Source organism: Apiospora aurea (assembly GCF_038362705.1).
Source record: "Apiospora aurea strain CBS 24483 chromosome Unknown utg000007l_segment0_segment0, whole genome shotgun sequence".
In the NCBI taxonomy this organism is placed as follows: Eukaryota; Fungi; Ascomycota; class Sordariomycetes; order Amphisphaeriales; family Apiosporaceae; genus Apiospora; species Apiospora aurea.
Genome location: NW_027117394.1, coordinates 1,249,202 through 1,265,891, shown reverse-complemented (window position 1 = coordinate 1,265,891; position 16,690 = coordinate 1,249,202). Strand labels below are relative to the sequence as shown.

General features: G+C 51.7%; 7 protein-coding genes across 7 annotated transcripts; 3 read left to right on the top strand and 4 right to left on the bottom strand.

The window, feature by feature from the left end:
* Nucleotides 1-1,316: 1,316 nt before the first annotated feature.
* On the bottom strand, nt 1,317-2,215 carry PG986_010663 (uncharacterized protein; the record flags this gene model as incomplete). Its single annotated transcript, XM_066846885.1, has 2 exons — nt 1,317-2,129; nt 2,192-2,215. The coding sequence occupies 2 exons, from the start codon at nt 2,213-2,215 to the stop codon at nt 1,317-1,319; spliced, it is 837 nt and encodes a 278-aa protein (XP_066696376.1).
* A 667-nt stretch (nt 2,216-2,882) lies between these two features.
* On the top strand, nt 2,883-4,127 carry PG986_010662 (uncharacterized protein; the record flags this gene model as incomplete). The annotated part of the gene is made up of 1 exon (XM_066846884.1): nt 2,883-4,127. One exon carries the CDS (start codon nt 2,883-2,885, stop codon nt 4,125-4,127), a length of 1,245 nt encoding a protein of 414 aa, XP_066696375.1.
* Nucleotides 4,128-5,132: 1,005 nt separating this feature from the next.
* On the bottom strand, nt 5,133-5,951 carry PG986_010661 (uncharacterized protein; the record flags this gene model as incomplete). The annotated part of the gene is made up of 1 exon (XM_066846883.1): nt 5,133-5,951. The coding sequence occupies one exon, from the start codon at nt 5,949-5,951 to the stop codon at nt 5,133-5,135; it is 819 nt and encodes a 272-aa protein (XP_066696374.1).
* Nucleotides 5,952-7,388: 1,437 nt separating this feature from the next.
* On the top strand, nt 7,389-8,553 carry PG986_010660 (NADP-dependent oxidoreductase domain-containing protein; the record flags this gene model as incomplete). Its single annotated transcript, XM_066846882.1, has 3 exons — nt 7,389-7,446; nt 7,550-8,242; nt 8,345-8,553. 3 exons carry the CDS (start codon nt 7,389-7,391, stop codon nt 8,551-8,553), a joined length of 960 nt encoding a protein of 319 aa, XP_066696373.1.
* A 1,803-nt stretch (nt 8,554-10,356) lies between these two features.
* PG986_010659 (uncharacterized protein) lies at nt 10,357-11,538 on the bottom strand (the record flags this gene model as incomplete). Its single annotated transcript, XM_066846881.1, has 2 exons — nt 10,357-11,059; nt 11,444-11,538. Coding segments are annotated over 2 exons (798 nt in total), but the record flags the coding sequence as incomplete, so codon positions are not given.
* A 1,169-nt stretch (nt 11,539-12,707) lies between these two features.
* PG986_010658 (L-iditol 2-dehydrogenase) lies at nt 12,708-14,070 on the bottom strand (the record flags this gene model as incomplete). Its single annotated transcript, XM_066846880.1, has 4 exons — nt 12,708-13,004; nt 13,073-13,487; nt 13,559-13,929; nt 14,014-14,070. 4 exons carry the CDS (start codon nt 14,068-14,070, stop codon nt 12,708-12,710), a joined length of 1,140 nt encoding a protein of 379 aa, XP_066696371.1.
* A 1,323-nt stretch (nt 14,071-15,393) lies between these two features.
* Nucleotides 15,394-16,418, top strand: PG986_010657 (2-dehydro-3-deoxy-D-gluconate 5-dehydrogenase; the record flags this gene model as incomplete). The annotated part of the gene is made up of 3 exons (XM_066846879.1): nt 15,394-15,513; nt 15,640-15,852; nt 15,972-16,418. 3 exons carry the CDS (start codon nt 15,394-15,396, stop codon nt 16,416-16,418), a joined length of 780 nt encoding a protein of 259 aa, XP_066696370.1.
* Between the last annotated feature and the right edge of the window lie 272 nt (nt 16,419-16,690).

Sequence of the window (16,690 nt, the reverse complement as noted above, 5' to 3'; positions counted from 1 at the left end):
AATAATAATAATAATACTTTTAAGGAAAACATCCGAGAGTTTTTTAAAAGGCTTAAGCACGACTTCTTAAAGTTTATCTCACCGGCCTTTATTTAAAACTATAACGAAATTAGCATATAATTAAATGCCGGCAGCAATTAAATAGTAATCGGCCCTGCCGAAATGCGAAGAGTTATCGTTAAAAGCTTTGTTAACCGAGAATAAATAATTATAGTAGAAATAATTAATATTAATAGCCGGTCTATTAAGCCGATAATTATATTTAAAAGCTAATAGCTTTAACTATAATAGTTTCCCGAGGAAAATAACACTTTCACCGATTAAATAGAAGGCTAGACCTTCGCGGCGTTACCGAAAAGCTAGACGAGTAACGAGCTGGCGTTAATATAGCTTAAATAAACCTTCCTCCTTTAAACTACCCTTAATGATACCGATTAATAGCGCCTCTTTATACTAGATGGCTACGCCTCCTACTCGACCGAGGAGTTTCTATTAACGTGTATCGAAAATAAAGTTTAATTCTTTTTCTTTCCGGCTTATACGTCGTACTTTTTATAACCCTTAAATTTAAGGGTGTTTAGTGTGCTTAAAAAGAAATACTACCGAGAGGTTATACTATATTATTTAAAGTTTAATAATATAAAAATAAATAAAAAAAGTTTTTAAGGTACTACGCGGCGGCTAAGACTTTTACTTTTAAACTATATATTATCGCCGGCGAATAAAAAATAGTTAATATTTTTCTTCGTAATATTAATAAACCTTTAAACTCTCGGCTTTAAAGGTTCGAGGCCTTATAAACGGTAGGACCGGCTAAAAAGTTAACACCGAATTCGGAGGCCGAATATACGGCACTTTCGTTAGCCACTTTAACTAGCTTCCGGTAAATTAAAGATTTAACCGAGAAGTTAAAAAATAATAATATGCGATTCGATAGCGTAATACGAAGGGTGCTATTTCGAAAGCTTTAAAAAAGCCTAAACTCTTTAAACGGCTAAGTCGGCTAGCTTCAGTACGAGAAGGCTTAATTAAAGGCTAATCTAGAAAAAAAAAGAGGAAAAAAAAAAAGAGGCTTATCCCTAACCCTAACCGGAAGTATGTATCGATGATAGAGGTAAAGGAAGTAAAGAGGGAGGATACAGGTAGCTCGTATACGCCGGCGCGTATAACTCCGCCGGTATTATTATAAGAAACACTAGAATTAAGTTCTAATACGAAAAGTAAGGCTTTTAATTTAATTAAAGTAAAATAACGTTATTTCTATATTTTTACTATTTTTCGTTATTTTTTTATAAACTAATCTACTATGTTATTACTTATAGTGTTTTTATTTTTCGCCGATGACCGTTGGGGGGTGTGAGCGTAGGGGGGTGCATCGACTTATATCCGCGGCCTCCGAGACTCTTGGCTGGCATGTGCATGCACGGGCGGTCCATGTTCCACGACTCGTAGTATCCAATAGTGATGGGATGCTGCGGTCCGTCTTGGTTATTGACAACATCCGTCCCGCAGTTGTAGACGCACCCATTGGAACCAGGAGGGCCTGTTCCGGGATTGCCAAAGTCCCCCGTGGTGGGAATACAAAAGTCGCCCGTGGTACCACACTGGCCCCAGACGTTACAGCAAGCATTCAGGGGGCACGGGTTGAGACCTGCAAGCCCATCTTTGCCCCCTTTGATGGGTGGCTTGGAGCCCGGGACCGTTGGTCCGCACACGGAGCCCTTCATGGCTGCCGGCATGGGAGCGTCACCCGTACTCAGACAGATGCGCAGTCCCAGAGGCAGGCCGCGCTTGCAGCTGTTGAAGCCCCATGTCGTCAGCTTGTTGAAGTTGTCGATATCTGTGGCATTGAGGCCGTTCTTAACGGCGATAGAAGAGCATGAATCATTTGGCTCAACCAAGTACGAGGCACACGTGCCATTCACCAATGGCTTGGGGCGAATGTCAGGAAGGGTGCCCGCCGAGCAGCAGATGCGCTGGCCAGGTTGTAGTGTTGAGCAAAGGTTAGGATTTGGGTTGTACTTCTGGAGGTCATTGCCTGAGATGCCGCACGTCTTGGCCAAAGTACCACAGCTGTCCCCAGACTTGACCGTTGCTGTTTTGCAATCGGCCCGGGCAAAGATAGAGCTCTTGACTCCCAGTCCTTGTACCCAGGCTGCTGAAGCTAAGGGGGGCCAAGCCCAACAGGTACCCATAGGATGAGAGTACGGCGCATATTGGAATAGGGGCCAGGACGTGTATGAGATGATGGCAGGCTGCAAGTGTTCAAAGCATCAGAAAAGCCATATAAACGACAAATGATCCTGGAAACAAGGTCATGACAAGGTGATAGTTAGACTATATCTCATCAGCGTGTAATCGCAATTTCCCACACTGTTATACCAAATAGATATTGAGTGATATACACTACCCTGACTAACCCAAAAACCATGAAGTGATCCACCGGTCCGCTCTCCCGAGAATAAACTCTTATGGCAAGGGAGACCACATAGTACCACTATATCAGATATTATGGTGGAGCGCCACTTTGCTTTGCGACGAGCCCCTCGGTCCTTTTCCAAGTAGACATGAGTGTCAATAGACTACGAGCCTTACTGATGCAGGTTTCGGATAAGTTCATCAAGAACCCCCGCCTCATCGTCGCCTTCGGCTATGGATAGCCTGATGTTAGATTGCAATCAATGTTATGAAACCTACCTAAAGCGCCACACATGTCTCATTGCGCCAAAAACATTCAATACACTCTATATCAGAATGACTTGTTCTTGTGACCGTTCTTACTTTCTTCTGCATCCCTCAACATCCCTTCGTAACCAATTCTGTACCGTTCCCAAGTAATTCAACCCCTTTGCTGCCGAGTCAAGCACAAACTCGGATCCAGCATGTTCTCCTCATCAGACACCACCTCTCCCTCCCCGACACGGTATTATGATTACTGCCTAAATACTCTGTTGGTAGTTGTCAGCACGACAATACTTCGGCACATCAACCAGGGTACCAACCCTTCCACCACCACCGAGCATGTCTTCGAGACGCTTGCTGAGTTTATATCCAAAGGACAGCTGTTCATCGAGACCATACCTCCTTTGCCCCTGCTGGCCGCGGCATATCTGCCCGCTAACGTTTGTCATTGGCTAGGTTACTGCAGTCAAGTGCTGTTCACCGGCTTACTGGTCTGGAAGCTGCCATATCCTGGACTAAGGCCGAGCTGGTGGTGGCTGGGCGTGTTCTGCGCAACAGCTTGTTCCCTAATCAAGACATTTTCCGACCATGTCTCACTGTTGGGGGATTTCGAAACGGTGACTGCATGTCTGTTGCTTGCCGTCGCTTTACGCATCCCATATATTTCATTGGGTGCAGGAGGTGTCATTGGCCATCTGACCGGAGCCCTTGAGACCTGTGTTGTCGTGGCCGGCATGTTGGGCGCCAGCTCGGTTGACCTGTTTGTCTCCTATTTCCTTCTGACACTGTCCAGAGCCATGTGGCTATGCCATCGTGACAAGGAACTTATCATTTTTCGCGTCGTGTTTATCATTGCCCGTGCTGTGGTGCTGCCGCCCCTCATGATCTGCCTCGTTTATGGCTGCATGTTCCCATTTTCAGAAGTTTCAGCTGGGGGTAATTACAATCTGTCTCACTTGAAACCCTCGTCGCGACGACTGCTCAGCCCTGTAGTGCAAAACACAACCTACTGCCTGCCCACGGGAAAGCTGGTCGCCAATGTTCCCATTTCCTTATACATTCAGAGGGCAGGGTTTCTCTGGACAGATGACTTCGTGTGGCGCAATGACATCGGCGTGTTTGACAAGACCAGAGCGAATGATGATGGCAATACAGCATTACCTGCTGCGGACCAGCATGCCACATCTGGTATCGAACATCAATATCAGCCGCATAGGGCCTTTTTTGCAGATCCTATTGCTCGCCGCCATCCTTGGGCGCTAGAGGCGGTCTCAGTCCCGACCACCGAACAGAACTTTTTGCTGCAACGAGAGCCCGTCCATGTACGCAGCCAGGCCACAGGGCGATATCTTTCTGTGGTTCGCGGACAGCCCTCCATTGTCGACAGAGAGCTGGGGATCCACATTCAAGACAGCGAACCCTTCGTGCGGTTTGAAGTTGGGTGAGGATTTTGCAGCCACCAGATCCATACAGGGCTAACATATAGACACCCCAGGACATATCCTATACCGGCTTTCAATAGTACCTGGATTCTGGAATACGACTGGGAGCAGCAAAGTAGTGGCTTGCGTCTCTATCACCCAGTCTTGAAGTGCTACTTGGCAACCAGTTTCCGCACCTACGTCGACTACGACAGTGATGCCGGCAACGACACTGTGAAGCAACTAATCGGCCATACTTCCGAAGCTGTGTGTACACGGGGAGTGGGCAGGAGCGCGTCTGTGTTCGGGGTGGTTGAAGGCAGGTTGATTATGCTACAAGCCGGTCACGTCTTAGTTACTGATCAACTCTCACCTACTGCAGGAAATACACAGCACTGTCCACAGCACAACTCCTTTTCGTTTTTGCGCCGGGGATGGGTACTCACCCAAGCCACGATTGACTTGTATACATGGAGGAGAAAATATGGTAGCACACTGGAACTGCCGAACCCTTTCACCCGAGACAATGAGTCCAAAACTGGCTTCCCTATCGAGGCAGTCATGACAGGATGTTTTGTTCTGCTTCATACAGTACGAAGTCTGTGTCTGAGAAGGCAATGGCTGTGGAAACGACAGCAGTCCGGTCAGCCAACGACTGCTTCATTCACCATCTTACCTGTCTCAGCCGTGCTGGCATGGTCATGCGTAACAACGCACTGGGTTTCGGGGTTTGGTCAGGGGCACAGCAGCGCCCTGGCTGCTGGACTTTCCCTTTTGGGTATTTGGGAAATCTTACTGGAGGTGGGATAGCCAGGAATGAGAAATATGGGGCGGATGAAAGGAAAATGGCATCAATCTTTCTCATTCACTTGTGGTAGATAATCGATTAGATATTTACATCATAGAAAGAAGAATTTCTTTTTCATTATCTTTTTGAAATTGACGGACAGATTGTAGTTCCGATTACCAGCCTGAGGAAACCTGGTGTCGTACAAATTGCACTTAGCCGCCTGCAAGATAGCAGGACCATCAGTCGCTGAAGACTTTATCTGTGTACCAATTCAAGTGCTCCAAATCTGGCACATGAAGCTCCTCGTACCACTCCAGCAACTCCACCACGCTGTCAAAGACCTCAACACCGTTCTGCCCCATGTCAGCCACGTACCGCCACTGCCAGCTGGTATCGCTGCCGCCCTCGTCCTCCTCGGCACGACAGTAGAGAACGTAGCAAGTAGTCTCGGGGCCACTCCCGCATTCCCATCCGGTCAGAACTTCCCAGCCCACCAGGTCCAGCTCGGCAGGGTCTACAAGGCTCTGCTCGACCTCAGCCGACGATGCACCTATGCCGTCCCAGAAGCGGACTTGCTGCCCACGCTCGCGGTACTGCGGCCAACCATGGCCCTCCAGACTATCGACTAGACCCATCAGGGCCCAGAGGTCGTCGGGGAACCCCAGTTGCTTGCCGTCGCCCCCATCAGACGCCTGCAGCCCAGCTAGGATACCCTCCCGGTATGCGCTGCGGTCGACCTCCCGTTTCTCGTCATCTCTGCCTACGGTAACGCCGTCCAAGGCATACGTACGCACCAGCTCGGGCCACTTGAGGTTGACGTCGGCTGGGGACTCGATGCGCTCCTCCGTGTTCTGGTGCAGCTCCGGGCGCGCGATGCCGAGGAGGCCGCAAATGAAGCGAAGGCGCGCTGCTGCCAAACCCGCTTCAGTCTTGGGAGTGCTGGGTTGAGCGGTCTCGGCCATGTGGATGAGCCTGGTGAATGCTTCTCGGTTGTGGGAGGCGATGCGCTCGCGGTAATGCGTCAGTGCCGCCGAGACTTGGGTTTTAGTCGGGTCCATCTTTAGCTTCTTTCTCCTTTTTCTCAAGGTGCTGTTGTCAAAGCAAGGGTGGGAAAAGGTACAAGGTCAATCTGCAAGTGTGGATGAGGGAGAATGATTAACCCCTTGGGCGTAGGTTGTAGGAGGGCTTGTAAGTCTTATATCTATCCCCTGTCGTCGCCATTCCAGCTTTGCTGCAGGGCTGTTTTATTGTAAGACAAACGGACGGATCTGGGATGGTGCTGCCGATGGAGTTTCAGTCATATTGAAGGATGCGCAATAAGAACTGATAAGAGGGTTCCTAGCAGAGAAGTGCACTTACGTTCTCGCCACTCTGATTTCAACCAAGTACACACCTGAAGGCATTTCAGGTTTCCAATTAGGCCCGGCAGGTAGGCAAGGCGTTACATGTACCTAATCTCTAGGGCACAGCAAAGTTGGTGGGTAAAGTCTCTAACTCCCCAGCGGCGCCCTATTTACGGTGTACATACGTACATCAATTGATGTAACTCCCGCTTAATAGCTATCAGCTAGCTACATGTACCTTGCTACCCCGCAAGTGGTGCTAAAAACAGTTCCGGTTTCTGTCTAAGCTCTTCGGGTCTATATCTTTAAAAATCTGTATAAAATCAACTATTACAGGTAGGATTATACTGTGAGATATATACGATTTTTAAGTGACTATTATATACTATAAGGTTTCTCTGATTCTATATCGGTTGTTGTTAATTTATTACAAATTTATAAAGATCCTACTTTAAGGGTGTAGAGAAGGAACCGGAGCTGTTTTTTTAGCACCACTTGCCCCGCCAGTTGTAATACCACACGGCAAAAGAAGAAGCTACACTCCAAACCCCCCACCATCTCCACCCCCGCCATCCGTACAGGATTCCCACAAACCTCGGGAGTAGCGGCTCTTTGCTTTTGTTTCCATGTTGGCAGACTTGCAAAAGTATTCTTGAATAGGATCGACTCTTAGTTACTGCTCAGGCGCCTAAAGATTTGATACGTGATTATGTACCAATTTCCACTGATGGGGGTGATTCAGGATGATCTTGCAGATGCATGAAAAAAGACCACCACCCCGCGCACATAGCCGGGCTTGGCCGGACAGAGAAAAATAAAAGTTCGTTTACAGTGCTGGCTCCAGCCTGGAACGCCCCGTTGGAATTTGGCCAAGTTACAGATACTCCACGCGCTGCGGAGTAGGATCCGATGTTGCCCATGTGTCCCGCGGGGTATTAGTGATGTGACATCGCGGGGAGGCGGATGCCCGTCTCTTTCATTCTGCCTGATATGCTGCATAAATAGCTCCCGATACGCCGCAAGCTATCCCGAACCCGTCGCTTTGCTGCTTCCTGTTCTAGAGAATCCTCTTGGTGTTTGACATCCGCCCTATTCTACAATATCAGCATTTATCAATCTCGATCCAAGTACACATCAATAATACTGTGTACCATGGCGCCAACAACTTTCAAACTTAACACCGGCCAGGAAATGCCAGCCGTGGGGTTCGGTAGGTCTGCACCGCAAACAAGGAGGAGCCCAGAAGGAATCCCGGGTGATAGAACAAGACGCGAAAACTATGTGCTAATCCCCTCCCCTCCGCCTACTTGCAGGAACCTGGCAAGCCCCTCCCGGCCAAGTCGCCAAAGCCGTCGAAGCAGCCCTGAAGGCCGGCTACAAGCTGATCGACGCCGCGTACTGCTACGGCAACGAGGCCGAAGTCGGCGAAGGCCTGCGCGCCGCCTTCGCATCGGGCATCAAGCGCGAAGACATCTTCGTCGTCACCAAGCTCTGGACGACCTACTCCGCGCGCGTCGAGCACGGCCTCGACAAGTCCCTCAAGGCCCTCGGCCTTGATTACGTCGACCTCTTCCTCGTCCACTGGGCCATCGGCATGAACCCGCACGGCACGCGCCCCGACGGCGGCGACGCCGACCGGTTCCCGCTGCTGGCCAACGGCGAGCGCGACATCCTCTGGGACCACGACCACGTCGAGACCTGGAGGCGCATGGAGACGCTGCCGGCCACGGGCAAGGCGCGCGCCGTGGGCGTGTGCAACTACAGCAAGGTCTACCTCGAGAACCTGCTGAAGCACGCCTCGGTCGTCCCCGCCGTCAACCAGATCGAGAACCACCCGGAGTGCCCACAGCAGGAGGTCGTCGACCTGTGTCGGGAGAAGGGCGTCCACGTCATGGCGTACTCGCCCCTCGGCAGCACGGGTGGGCCGCTGCTGCAGAGCGAGCCGGTCGTTGAGCTGGCGGAGAAGAAGTGTGTGAGCCCGGGTACGATCCTGCTGAGCTACCATGGTATGTCATCCAACTATTTCACCTCGGATTTTCTGCGGGGGCCTGTCGTAAATCGGTACGATGCGCGTATGAGCTGGGGCTAATATGTGTTGTCTTCTGTAGTCGCGAGGGGCAGCACGGTGCTTGCCAAGTCGGTGACCGAGTCGCGCATTAAGGAGAACCTCAAGATAGTGGATCTGGACGCCGACGAGGTGAAGCTCTTGACGGACGGCACTGCCAAAAAGAGATACGTCTATCCTCCCTTTGGTATCAACTTTGGGTTCCCCGAGAAGCTAGAGGGCAAGAAGATGAAGAACGGAGTTCCGGAATAGACGTTCTCGTAGACATAAGCATATTTTCTCGGGCAAACGATTGATACCCTGGAATAGGCCTCATCATAAAGACTTATAATTATCTTATCACGATATGGGACTCAGTCTGCCTCGCCGCTTTGCATGCCACATCTAGTATCTAGAGTAGTTTCAATGTTCGCATAGTTCGATCTTCAATTCCTTTGGAATGGTGCTGGTTAGTAGCAAGTTCGTTCCAGATTGGAACTACTGGATATTTCCCGGTTTCTCACCCCCTTCTCGTAGATAGATACCGTTCATGCGGCCGCCTTCGGTTTCCGTACCAGAGACTTCACCCAGCTACCGAACTTGCTTCGTATCTTCGAACTCCTATTCTTCGACTCGTTCGCATTGGCAGTTTGATTGTTGGACTGAGCTTCAGACCTATGAGAGCGTATTTCGAGGACTTTGTTCTTTCCCCCTCCGTGAGGATGCTCTCTTGCGCCTTCGAATCGCCAGAAACTTTCGTATGCATATCACTGGTTCCTGGTGCTGTGGATGTCAAGCTCCGTTGGGGTGGGTTCGCGCTCCCTGCAGGGCTTCTCCTCGCTCCCACCGGTTCTTGAGCTATAAGCACAGGAGAGACGAGATCGCCTTCCACGTCCCATTCTTCCTCGATGGCACCGCCATCCCCTAGCACTTCAGTAATACTTTCCAGTGTTCTCTTGGCGTCTACTATCATGCCTGTTATAGGCGATTGGTCGGCGTCGAGATCGAGATTGGTGAGGTAGTCCGCGATGCGCTCAAGTGCTCGACGAATTGCCAAGGCAAGAGTGCAAAGTGTTCTGCGCCGATGAACCCCTGTATCGTCCTGGGCTGCGTTTGACTGTGGCCAATCCCACCAGATCCGGCCATTAACGTTTGCACCGGCGTTCAGTAGTTCAAGCATCACCAATAAGTCGTTTGCGCCGCAGACCCAATTGGGAACCTCGAGGTTGGGATGATTGGCCCACCTCGCGACTCCTACTCTTGTCCACAGAAACCAGTCCCAAACAGTTTTCCCGCGAAACTCTTCCTCGGGTCTGCTTCCATTGGCGACCAAGAACTTCACATTGCTTGGGCTAGTCAAGTACAAGTTACGATGCCAAGGCCATGTATGACACAGAGCGTAACCTAGGAGGGAGAGGCCAGTTTTATCTAAGATTGATCGACCATACGTATCAACCAGATGACGCAGTACCGATTCTTCATTTTCCACCACGAGATACGACATAAACGATGCCTGGCGTCCCCCGAAGGTAGCAGTGGAGATTTCTGATCCGACACTTCATTGAATGCGGCTCTGTCGAACCACGCCGACCAATGTACGTCGTGCGAATCTTCTTTCGAAAGTCTCAGCCCTGCACTCATCGGACCCCACGGCGCGGCTGACTGACTGGCCATGTGTATTGACATAACTCTGTCAAGCTCTCTCTGTAGCTTAAGGTTGTAAATGGCGCTGTTCGACCATTTCCCTGGCAATAGACGAAAATTGACATTGCCAGCCAGTTTCAACAAGACAAGCCAGTCCGTAGACCTGCCTGGAATGAACTCTTTCACAGCGGCGATTGCTGAGCGTGATAAAGCTATATCCGGGCTGAAATTTGAGAGGCTGGGAGGTTCGACGAACTTGGCCCTTATGTCCTCATTCCCAAGAAACTCAAACACTGTGCGGTGAATGAACTTGACACAAAGCATTAAGCGAGTGTCACTCGGGTTCTGGACGTCGCTCCTAGGAAACTCATTCCAATCAAGAAGTTTCCCAAATGTCATAGAGGTTGGATGTATGTCAATCAAGCCCAGACATCTGCTCTTCAGTCGACCGTTCATGTCCTCTATGCGATCGATGATTTGGTCTTCACTGATCTGTCTGACCTCTTCGTAAAACAAGTCAACATCCGTCCATTGGTCTGCGTACCAAAGGCCAAGAAGACTGAGTTCGTATTCGCGGTCTGTAGCTCTTTCCACTATGCTGATCAGCTTTGCTGTCTGGGGAACGTATTGCGGCGGAATCCTCGACAACATAACCGAGTAAAGCGTGTGTAGATCGTGGGGTAGCTCCTCAAGCCTGGCTTGGAGTTCTTTAAGCTCATCAGAGTTCTCCAAGCCTTCGAGGAGTGACTGGACCACGAGCCGAACCCACAAGAATACGCCAGATGAGTTCAAGCTGATGGACTCAATCAAGACCTTGGCTCGCTCGGCGTCCCTGGACATTAAAATCTTCATCCTAGGATGTGACTGAAGTTCGTCAAATGCATATGCTTGAATATCTCCTCGCGTCAACGAGTGAATTGCCAGAGAAGGACAATCCGCAAAACCTCGCTCGAACGCGGTTAGTGGTCGGCTAGACGCGATGAGTTTTGCATTCTTGAAACTGCCCAAACTTCTTGTGAGCTGCAACAGACTGCCGACGTCGGTTGTTGAAACTCGAGGGTCAAACTCGTCCAATCCATCAACAGCCAAGAAGAATGTATCAGTATTATGCAGGATGACTTCCTTTAAAGCTCTTCTAGTCTCGAAGATTGAAGGTCTTCGGGCAGCAACTTGACCACTAAGGGCAGCCTCGAATCTCCCTCTGAAAGCAATCGGAATCAGTTTCCTTTCCGGTCGGAGCAGTGCGTGAAGTAGCGATGATAGTAGTCCCAACTCGGACTTTTGCATGTCGCTGCCGTTATAGAAGAAATAGAAGGGAGCAATTATAACTCTCCTGCCGCCAGACCAGTGCTGGAGGAACTCGGTAGTCCTACAATCGTCTAGGAGGAACTTCATGGCGGTACTCTTGCCAGACCCGGGTTTCCCAGTGATCCAATACGTTGTCGCGGTGTCCGATCTCAGAAACTCGACCAGACTGCTGAAAGGAACGTCAGAGGTGGCGGGATTTCGAAATAGCCACTCGAAAGTCTGCTTGTGGGCGTCGTTAATGCTCTCTTCGCGGTCATCCATGTCAGGATACCAAAGTGATGCTAGTATGACATCCTCTGCTTTCATTCTGATCGCCTCATCGCTCGCGGGTACCTGATGAATCGCTATAAATGATGGTTGTGCCAATCTGAGCTCCGCTAGGATCTGCTTCTGCGACACGAGAAGTTCATCTTTAAGCGACAAGGCCAACTCCTCGGTTCTGGTGAGAGATTTCATCATCCGTTTCCTGTCTTCTCTGGACTGAGCCTCATGGTTGACGAGGCTCTCCAGCGTCGTGAGCATTGGTTTGTAGGGCTCATTCTGCGGGCCATCCAAACTCTTCTTTATGTTTATGACCACTCTCAGTTGCAATTCGCTTCGCACAGCATTCAGCCTGGCCTCAATCTTCTTGATGTCATCGGCATCCCAGTTTCCACGGATAACAGCCTTGAAAGCTTTGAACTTGGACTTCTCGTTGGCCTGGGACTTGCCCAGAGCTTCTGATAGCTCTTTACCAATACACGATGCTCGTATAGCTAATTCGCGAAGTCCCTAATGGCAATTCAGTTACGTGAATAAAAGATCCGAACGAATGCGGATGACTGACCTTATCCTCGGTACTAAGTTGGCAGTCACCATCGGAGCTCTCAACTTGTATTTTGGTCCGATCTAGCTGTTCCTCGAGACTCGCAGATGCATTCTGGATATCTTGTGCTACAGCATCAAGGTCGCGGTTGTCGTCTGTCCCGCCCTTTGCGTAGACCTGTTTGGCATCGCCGACGAACTCGATCCCCGCAATCACCACCTTGTACACCGTCCCCTGCGAGTCCGATTGCCGTGCCTGGATCCATGCTGCTTCTCACTTTAATCAGCGTCAAACAAGTACAAGCCAACGAAGAAGGCAATCAGAAATATATGTAGATACAAAACCAGCATATATCTCAGCTTAATGAAGTATAGGCAATGAATATGACATGCTCAACCCAAGCACGCGGGCGATATGAACCACCATGCCGCCTTGCTACCTTGCCTTGTCGTTCGACAGCAACCACAGCCCCGCACCACACAGCCCTGTAGCCCCTGCCTGCCCCAATCACCAGCCAGCTTCGTATCACGTTGGATGCAACGACGACAGCGTGCATGCATGCGCCTCTGCAGGTCACGCCCCGAATAATCAGCCAAGGCACTGCAGAGAGTCACAAGAGACACTAGAAGACAGCAAGCCACTTTCAAGCGTTCATGGCATTGGGATCTGACTACATGGAAACCACCACTTTCAGAACCAGATTGCCATCCGCATCCTTCACTTTGCCCGCCATGTCGAAAGCCTCCGGGATCTTATCCAGCCCCTCGAATCGCTGCGTCACAAGCTTCGCGACATCTGGTAGCGCAGCATTCTTAGCCGGCAGCATGTTGATGACCTCAGGGTAATTGTTCGCATAACGGAACACGCCGACGAGGTCTACCTCCCTCAGTGCCGCGGCCGATATGGGTAGTGTCTGAATCGGCGTGCCCATGCCAATAATCATGATCTTGCCGCCTGCTTGCGTCGCCTGGTACCCAGTCAGTATAAGGAGGCCTCACTCTCATTCTAGGCAGCCAACCAGCCGGAGGGACTCACATAGATGGCCGTCTGCATACAAGACTCGACGCCTGTGCATTCAAAAGTAACACCCACCTCGCCCACCTCTTCATCCCCCGCGCCCGCCTTGGACGATATCACCCGCGCGGCGAGCTCCTTCGCGTAGGCCAGCTTGTCTTCGATGGTCTGCGGCCGCGCCATGAGCACGACGATCGCCACGTCGGCGAAACCGTTCTGCACCGCGAAGTTGACGCGGTCTTCCTGGATATCGGCGATGATGACCGCCTTAGCCCCAGACGCCTTACACGCCGCCGCGCACAGCAGACCCACGGCGCCGGCTCCGAGCACCAGCACCGTAGAGCCAGGCTTCAGCTGCGCTCGATCGCGCGCGTGCATGGCTACGGATAGGGGCTCGACCAGTGCGCCCTGCTCTAGGGTGACGCTCTCAGGCAACCTGACAGTAGCCCCATTAGCCCAGCCCATCTTCTATCTCATGGAAGAGACAAGTCGAGAAAAACCACATACTTATGCACCCACTTCGCCGGGTGATTGATCCGCTCCTGCAGCGTCCCCTGAAAATGCGGAAACGCCTTAGCCGAGCTGCGGAACCGCATGCCCTTGCAGATATTGTACCTCCCCTCCTTGCAGAGCGCGCAGTCCTCGCAGGGCAGGCCGACCTCGAGCGCGACGCGGTCGCCGACCTGCAGGTGCTCCACGTCGGCGCCGACGCCCGTCACGACGCCGGCCGACTCGTGGCCCAGCGTCATGGGCTCGCGCACGATGATGTCGCCGTTGCGGTAGTGCGAGAAGTAGTGCAGGTCCGAGCCGCAGAGGCCGGTGGCCTGGACGGCGACTTGGACTTCGGTGGCCGAGGGGGCGGGGAGGGTTCGGGTTTCCTGTGCGGGACGTTGAACTGTGAGCTTGCGCTCCTACACTTCATCGGGGTTTATGAACATGTGGGAAACACAGATGACACTTACAACCCGGAGGTCCTTGGCCCCGTGGAGGACCGACGCCCTAACCTCTGAGCTGCTCATCGCTTGCTGCTGGAGTTGGCAAAATGGTGGACTTATTGGCGATACTCTTGTTGAGAGAACCCGTAAGTAGCCGCGGAAGTGCAGAAAGAGCTCGAGAGTGGTTTTCTAGCTAGGCTCCGGGTATTCCGAGAATATGAATCAAGGGACACTCACGGCACTTTGCAAATCGTGAGTTACTACTCGCCCAGGACGCGAGGAACTGTCCACAGAAGGACTGGAAATATCGGAAGACTCGTCCCCCATGTTCTCCGATCTCGAAAGGCCAGACAATCAACCCCACGAGAAGAGAAAACAGGCCCATGATCACAGGCTACTGCTACCTACATTGCCGCAACCCTGTAGGGTTTAACCTTAGTAGCGGCATCAACGCCGACGCGGGGTTTGTGGGGCTCATCTACAGAAGTTGGCAGGTTGGCAAGTTGGATCCCTGATCCCGCTGTTACCCCAAACCAACCCCAAATGTGGTCCTTTTTTGCTTCCCCAATATTGTCGCAATATGGCCGGGACTCAGTTACACTGTTGCGAAAACCAGGAAAATGCATGCCTGCACACAGTAGATAGCGTTTCTCATACCTGATATGTTCCCTCTTGGGGAGATCTAAGGGTATTTGACCTTTGAGCTAATTTGCTTCAGATGTCAATGGCACTAGAAGCACATCTGAGCAGCTGTTAGCTTCGGGACTGGACTGGACGGGACTCCTAACACGAGAGCTAGTAGTGTCTCTAGCTCCCTGAACGGCACGCGAGATATACTTGTTGTCCACTTGAATCCCTCAAACGGGTCACCTTTTCCCCTATCAGTCGAGCTCGTCGGAGCATCTCTCGGCGAGCATTACCGGTTTTGCGTGCTCTCGAGTTTGCCGTCGTCGTTCGGCTTGAACCGCACCCACCCCACGTGGACCCAGTAAATCGCTGTTTACCCGTAGCCTCTCCTCCCCAGTTTCCCCTCAACGCCCCCTCATGAAAACATGTTAGAACGGGTGAGTAACCAGAAGCTATCGTGACATACCATTCGTCTCGTGAGCGTACTTAGCCATCGGCATGTCATCCGTCGCTAGGTTACGTACTTGGTCCAGTCTGGTTGTTGAACAGGGATTGAGGTGCATGCCGGTTCAGGCCAAGCGAGCGGTCCATCATTTCGGAGAAGCGTTAGGTTAGTTCCCGACAGCAAGCTCCAATACTCCATGCCCTGCGGCAAGTTGAATCGCGGGGCATTTCTTACAATTGATGCCGTTTCCTTGGTATTTGTGAAAACATCGTCCTCGACACTTGCATAGTACACATGATCACAGTCAAGTCTCGAGATCTTCTCAAAACGTAAATATGAGCTCTCTGTTTTCCCTACAAGGCGAGACCGCGCTGGTCACCGGCGGTACAAGAGGCATTGGCCAAGCCTGCGCCATTGCTCTGGCGGAGGGGGGAGCCGACCTCATTCTCATCCAGGTAGGATCAAACATAACAGCACAACTCTTTTCTATGTTTTATTCGTCCGGGGAATTGGCTATGCTTTTTGGCGAACATGGGATAGATGACCTCATATTCATCTGACTGAGCCTAACGTCACAACAGAGAAACACGACAGCCACTGAGACGAAACAAGCCGTCGAGGCCCTCGGCCGCAAAGCGACCGTCTACACAGCCGACCTGTCCTCGCAAGACGATGTCGCGAAGCTCGTCCCCAAGATCCTGGCCGACGGCCACACGATCCGGATCCTGATCAACTGCGCCGGCATCCAGATCCGGCACCCGGTCGAGGTGTTCCCCGACAGCGACTTCAACCAGGTTCGTGTTTGGCAATCCATGCCCCTTGTTGACTGTCTCATCCCACCTCCTTCCAAACCCACAACCCCAACTTACACTTACTCACTCGGCGCACCTTCGATCTAACCCTCCGTCCGCAGGTCATGCAAGTAAACCTCAACTCCGTCTTCACCCTCTGCCGCGACATCGGCGCCCACATGCTCTCCCTCGAGCCCTCCCCCACCACCGCCCGCCGCGGCAGCATCATCAACTTCGCCTCCCTCCTCACCTTCCAAGGCGGCCTCAACGTGCCCGCCTACGCCGCCTCCAAGGGCGCCGTGGGCCAGCTCACCAAGAGCATGGCCAACGGCTGGACCGACAAGGGCGTCACCGTCAACTGCATCGCCCCCGGCTACATCGAGACCGAGATGAACTCGGCCCTGCTCGCGGACCCCAAGCGCCTCGCCTCCATCAGCGAGCGCATCCCCGCCGGCCGCTGGGGCACCCCCGACGACTTCAAGGGCAGCGTCGTCTATCTGGCCAGCAAGGCAGGGGCGTACGTGAGTGGGCATACGCTGGTGGTGGACGGCGGCTGGATGGGACGATAGATCCTGGATAGGGAGAAAGGGGAAGATCAATTGATGCTGCAGGAATCTCGCGACTCGTTGTGAAAGGTGATAGAATGCACAACTCGAGTCTTATGAACCCCTTTATATACAGTTGACAGTTGATCTCTGGCCACAACGGTACCACTCATGCAGTAATGATCAACGCCCCCAAACGTCAATAACTCGTGCAGAACGTATTATGGATAGCAGTGCAGCGGGCTTTAACAATGGTAACGTCGCTAAATATTGCATACCACTTTCAAATATTAATA